The sequence below is a fragment of the Mastomys coucha genome, unplaced genomic scaffold (genome assembly GCF_008632895.1).
Source record: "Mastomys coucha isolate ucsf_1 unplaced genomic scaffold, UCSF_Mcou_1 pScaffold15, whole genome shotgun sequence".
Taxonomy (NCBI): domain Eukaryota; kingdom Metazoa; phylum Chordata; class Mammalia; order Rodentia; family Muridae; genus Mastomys; species Mastomys coucha.
The window spans coordinates 96,605,561-96,611,560 of NW_022196897.1; the positions used below are offsets into that span (position 1 = coordinate 96,605,561).

The 6,000-nt window shown below is 33.0% G+C and overlaps 1 protein-coding gene across 1 annotated transcript; it reads left to right on the forward strand.

The window, feature by feature from the left end:
• Positions 1-1,914: 1,914 nt before the first annotated feature.
• LOC116092284 (olfactory receptor 4F15-like) lies at positions 1,915-2,853 on the forward strand. Its single transcript, XM_031373599.1, has one exon. It carries the CDS (start codon positions 1,915-1,917, stop codon positions 2,851-2,853), a length of 939 nt encoding a protein of 312 aa, XP_031229459.1.
• Positions 2,854-6,000: the final 3,147 nt, after the last annotated feature.

Consider the following 6,000-nt stretch of genomic DNA (forward strand, 5'->3'; position numbering starts at 1 on the left):
TATTAGAAAATACTCATTTTTCACAGAAGGATCGGTTGTTATATGGCATCAAAAGCTTTTCTGATAGGTCACAGAAGCCTGTTAAAAATTGTTATATTTTAAATAATACCAAATGCATCATTTAAATTTCCTATATTTGATTAAGTACTGCTTTACTTTGAACCGATATGTAAAGAGATATGTTGACATTTATATTTATTTTTCTATTTTATTTTATACTTCTAAAAGTTTTAAAGATATGAACTCTCCATTGCATATGAGTATAAATTATGTTTTATTAATAAGAAAGCATTGAAAAAAACTTTTTCCAAATACTTCCTAAAGCATATGAGCAGAATTTTTCTACAATAATCTCTAAGAACACATTACATGATCACTTCATAATTTTAACAGAGATAGGAGGAGAAAGTTTTAAATGGGCCACTTTAATAACATATATTTATAGTGGCTGTCTCAATTAGAAAGATGTTATAAATAGCTAATGCAAGTATTAAAAATTAGTTTTTTAAAATTGTAAAAATACACAGTTGAAAATATCATATGTTCTATAATTTCTAACCTTTACTGAAAACATAAATGGATAATATCAGAGATTCACCAAAGAACTAGACAAAAAAAATTCATGAAAATGTTCATTAACAACATTTCAATTATTCTTGAGTTATTGTCATTAATGAAACAAGTATGGTTGGTTGGTGATGCCAAAAATTGAATAGTAATATACTTTAAATGCAGTTTTAAAACTACTTAATCTTTGATGGAAAAAGTGAATTGTGAGTAAAATTACTCAATAATATAAGCAAACTTTAAGAGAAATACACACTGAGATGACAACTGTAGATGCCAGTAGGTCATATCATTGAAACCATAGTTAAGCACAGTGAAATTTAAGCCTGGAAACAAATTACTTCATTGATAATAACTGAGAAATAGCATAAGCTAATTGCTACAAGTAATATCCACAGTTCCCACCACTAATGTTTCTAGTCCCTGCTTCTTTTAAAGAGAACTCAAACCAGGAGAAGCACATAATGAGCTGTTTGTAATATGCATTTGGGGAAGTTTTCTGGTCAGAGTTGAATCACTGATGAATGGAGTATATTTTCTAAAGAAGAAATGAGTGAGAATTTTTTTACATCTATTTTGCATAGTTCCAAGATAAACTTACAAATGATCTGTGTTATTTTCTTCTCTTACATCCTTCCATTGTTTCCCTTATATTATAGCTACCAATCATTTATTAAAGCATGAATATTTTCTTTAATCAATTCCTAACCAATAAGCCTAAACTTAATTCTCAGCATATATACATAAAACTTTATCTGAATCAGAAACTTGCTGACTACCTATTTGTTGCTGAGTTTTAGTTACTTTATTCTTCTGGGTATTTCTGTTTTATTTTCTCCCTATAAATAGTTCTAACTTAACATTATTCATTCTTTATATCTTAGTGTAAACATCTTTCAAAGTGGTTTGTGCTATAGCTATAAGTTTATGTATCACCCAGCACCTGATTCCTATCCACACAGCTACCATATAAGATTCCTATCCACACAACTAACATAAGATTCATATCCACACAACTCACATATAATGAACTACATAATGTTACTAGATGTTTAATATCTCACTTTTCATCTAGACAGAATAGTGAATAAATAGTCTGTGTTTACTGCACATGGCATTGTACCTGTCACAAATTAGCTTGTTCATTCATACAGTACTCCATATTATCTGCCTAGTTATGGAACACTTGTTAAATGAATAGGCAAATCCATATGTTTTCCAAGAGCTCTGCTAAATACGGATGAACATTTTCCGTTATTGTAGGCACCTACTTCTTTTGAACATTATGGTATACCCCTTTACAATTTTTATTTTTGCTTTTTATTACAGGAATTATAACCAAGGTTAATGAATGAAATCAATTACACCGAGGTGTCTGAGTTTGTGTTTCTGGGACTTTCAACATCTAGAAAACTTCAACATTTCTTTCTTGCCTTCTCTGTGGTATTTTATATAGCCATTGTGCTAGGAAACACCCTTGTTGTGTTTATAGTAGCTTCTAACCCACATTTACATTTACCCATGTACTTTCTTTTGGGAAACCTCTCATTTATTGATTTATGTCTTTCTACATTAACTGTTCCCAAGATGATTTCTGATCTGTCCTCTGGGCAAAATACCATCTCATTCCAGGGTTGTGTCTTCCAAATATTTGTCCTTCATGTCCTGGGGGCATCTGAAATGGTACTGCTGGTAGCTATGGCCTGGGACAGATATGTGGCCATATGCAAACCCCTCCACTATTTAACCATTATGAGTCCACGGATGTGCCTTTTGCTTCTATCTGGGGCTTGGATTATTGGCTTTTTACATTCAGTGGCCCAGTTAGGTTTTGTTGCCCATTTGAGTTTTTGTGGTCCTAATAAGATAGATAGTTTTTACTGTGATCTTCCCAGGTTTATCAAACTGGCCTGTATAGACAGCTACAGAATGGAGTTCATGGTTGCTGCTAACAGTGGCATCATTTCTATTGGCACCTTCTTCTTATTGATAATCTCCTACATTGTTATCCTGTTTATTGTAAGAAAACATTCATCTGGAGATTTGTCCAAGGCACTCTCGACACTTTCTGCTCACATCTCTGTGGTAGTTTTATACTTCGGACCATGCATCTTTGTGTACATGTGGCCATTTCCTACTGTGCCGGTGGATAAATTCCTTGCCATTCTGGACTTCATGATTACACCCATTCTGAACCCTGCTATTTACACATTGAGGAACAAAGACATGAAGGTGGCAATGAGGAAATTGATTGGTCAGTTCCTGCATTTTAGGAAAATGTCCTGAATAGCCTGAAAATATGTTACTTAGCATGTGTTCCATACACTCAAATAGCAAACATCCTTATATTACTGTGTTTTTCTTTGTATGTCTGATTTTTTAAGTCAATATAATCTCCTCAAGATTTATCTATGATGCCATAAAATAGGTGAAAAGAATCCCATTTTATAGAAATCAACTATTTTTAAAGATTAACCAATTTTTATTTTATGTATCTCTGTCTTGCCAGTGTTTTGTCTAGCCTATTCATTTCAAGCATGCAGTGATTGTGGATGTCAGAGAGGGTATCAGATCCTCTGGAACTGGAGTTATGTATAGCTATAAGCTACAATGTGTTGCCTGTTGGGAGGTCCTTTCCCCACATTGATGAAGGTGTGTCCCTGTATTTTCAATTGCTAATTCAAGTGGTATCAAAGAGCTTGATGCAGGCAGAATATTTGGCATTTTCTTTCAACAAACCATTACCAGCCCTTTAAATGTAAATGATTGTCTTTCCTTGCCTGCTCAAAAGATGATTCTCTGACATAAAACGCTAGCTGCCATGGGGGACTTTACTAGCCTTCATCTAGGACAAGGGGCAACATGAAGAGGTGTATCAAACCTTGTCCTGTTACTTGTTGATTCAGACTTAAATGTGGTTTTTGGAAAAATTAAAGAGTTTGCAGCTGTGCTGGGGCAAAACCACTTCAGCCAGGCAAGAGAAGACTGAAGCATGGACGTGAATGAAGCAGGGAGGTAAAGAGATACAGACCTAAGGTGGGCAAACAGTTGCAGGGAAGTCATGTTAAGTTAGATTGTAGTTGAGAGTCTGCTCCAAAAAAAAGTCAACAGCCATAAGCTATATAGATGTCTCCATGTCATTATTAGTAACCCTCAAGCAGGATACGTGAAAACCCCACAATAGGTACTAGAAATGCAACCTATGCTTCCTGTAAGAACAAAGGCTCTTAACCACTGAGTTATCTCTCTAGCTCCAATGAGCAGTTTCTCTATTCACTAATCAATTTACACTTACAATGTTTTCACATCATGTATACTGTGATTGAACTGCCATCAACATGGGAATCTATATGACTTTGTGGATGTAAATACCAAATATAACCAGAAAAGTGATTGCCAAATTATATGAGAGTTTCATTTATTAGTTTTCTGAGAAATCTCCTTAAGGCTTTCTATTGAAGTTGTACTTATTAACATTCCTACTAATATTATAAAACACTTCACTTCTATCAACTTGCTTGTGTAATTTTAATGTTATCTTGGTGTATATTACATACATGTATTAATGAGTTTTCATTTTAATACATGTGCATAAGGTATTTAATTGTATTCAGTCCCTTCTATGATCTCTTGTCAAACTACCTCACCTCCTAATCGCATTCACCTTCCCAACTTGTGTCATTTCTGCTTTCATGACTTCTCTTATGACCCAATGGATTTTAGTGGGTTGGTTGCAGGAGGATGAGCATTTTGCCAATGGCTATACCACTGAAGAAAATGTCTCTCCTTGTCAGCTCCTGTCACGCTATAAATCTTCAGGTCAGGAATCAGTGAACATTATAAGAAGAGCCTCCTTCCATGATAGAGTACTGATAGGCCCAGTCTAGTGGAGAACTTATAAAAATAGTTAATATCTGTTGTGATTTTCAAAGTAAAGGTCCTGTCATCCCCAGATATCAACATTACACATACCTCTACCTTTTATTATTTCTTACATTCCTCTCTCACCTCTTTGTTCTATATAGAACCTGGGTCCTGGAGGAGGTGATATGATCTTTATTCCCAATTATCATTGGTCAATCACATTTATTTCTTCTCAGTAGTTTACTATGAGTAAAGTTACTATGAGTTTACTACTCAGTAGTTAGCTATGTCTAATTTCATAGATGTATAGACCCGGGAACATTAAAGATGTTACATATTCTCAAATATGTGTTTTTGGCATTTTTATCAAGCACTGTGTGGCTGTAACTATATGTACTCACATTTGTGTTTTTTATTTTGTCCCATATATAGATATGTCTTTTTTTTCTGCCACTTCCATTCTGTTTTTGTTACTATACCTATGTAATATAACTTGAAATCTGGTAGATAAACTCTCCAGCATTGTTTATTCTCAGATTTCCTTGGGAGTCTTATGTGATTCTATATAAATTTTCAAATAGTTTTCTGTTTTGTAAATAATGTTATTTCATTCATAAGTGTATATATATGTGTGTGTGTGTGTATTTATGTAATCTATTTCTGTGAATTATGCCATTTTATTCATAATTTTATCTATGCACATATATATTTTATTTCTGTGAATAATTTCATTTCTTTCATAATTGTATCTATGTACATATAGTATTTCTGTGAAAATGTCATTACTTTCATAAATATACAAACAAACACATAACTTTTTTCTCTTGTCATATTGGTCTAGCTAAGACGTAAAGAGCAATTTTCAACAGTAGTAAAGAGAGTAGATACCCTTCTCTTGTTCCTAATCTTAGTTTTTTTCCTCTATTTACTATAATTCTGGCTTCAGGTTTGATATATGTTCCCTTAATTTTATTTAGGCATGTTTTTTCTATTCCTAATATTTTCAGAGTTGTTTTCCTTTTCATATAGTGATGTTATATTTTCTCAAAGCCATATTCTGCATTTAATTTTTTCTCTGAGTCTATGTGATTGATAACAGGTATTGAATTGTGTATGGTGAACCATCCTATATCTCCAAAGTAAATCAGCTTCATCATGATGCATAATCTTTGTATATGTTCTTGAATTTTTTAAGTACTTAATGATAAATTATTTATTTGTGTTTATTCAAGACATTGTGACTTTTATTTGTGAGGGTAGTTGTATCTTTACCTGGATTGGAGGTCCTGAGTTCATAAACAATTCATTAACAATTCTTTCCTTTTCTTATGAAATAATTCAAAAGAAATTGGATTTACTTTTTCTTTAAATACCTGGCAAAATTCTAAACTGAATTTGTCTAGAACTATTTTTTCCAAGATTGAGGTCATTTTCTACCTGCTTTTTTCTCATTGCTTTCAATCTCTTGAGGTTCTAATAATTACCTTTCAAGTACATGATGCTGTTTCATTGTGATTGCTAGTCTATTTCTTGTGATTAGTGATAATAAACTCTTTTTAGTATGCCCAT

Coding starts and splice junctions, on each gene's coding strand:
- LOC116092284 (XM_031373599.1), top strand. CDS start 1,915: ATGAATGAAATCAATTACACCGAGGTGTCTGAGTTTGTGTTTCTGGGA.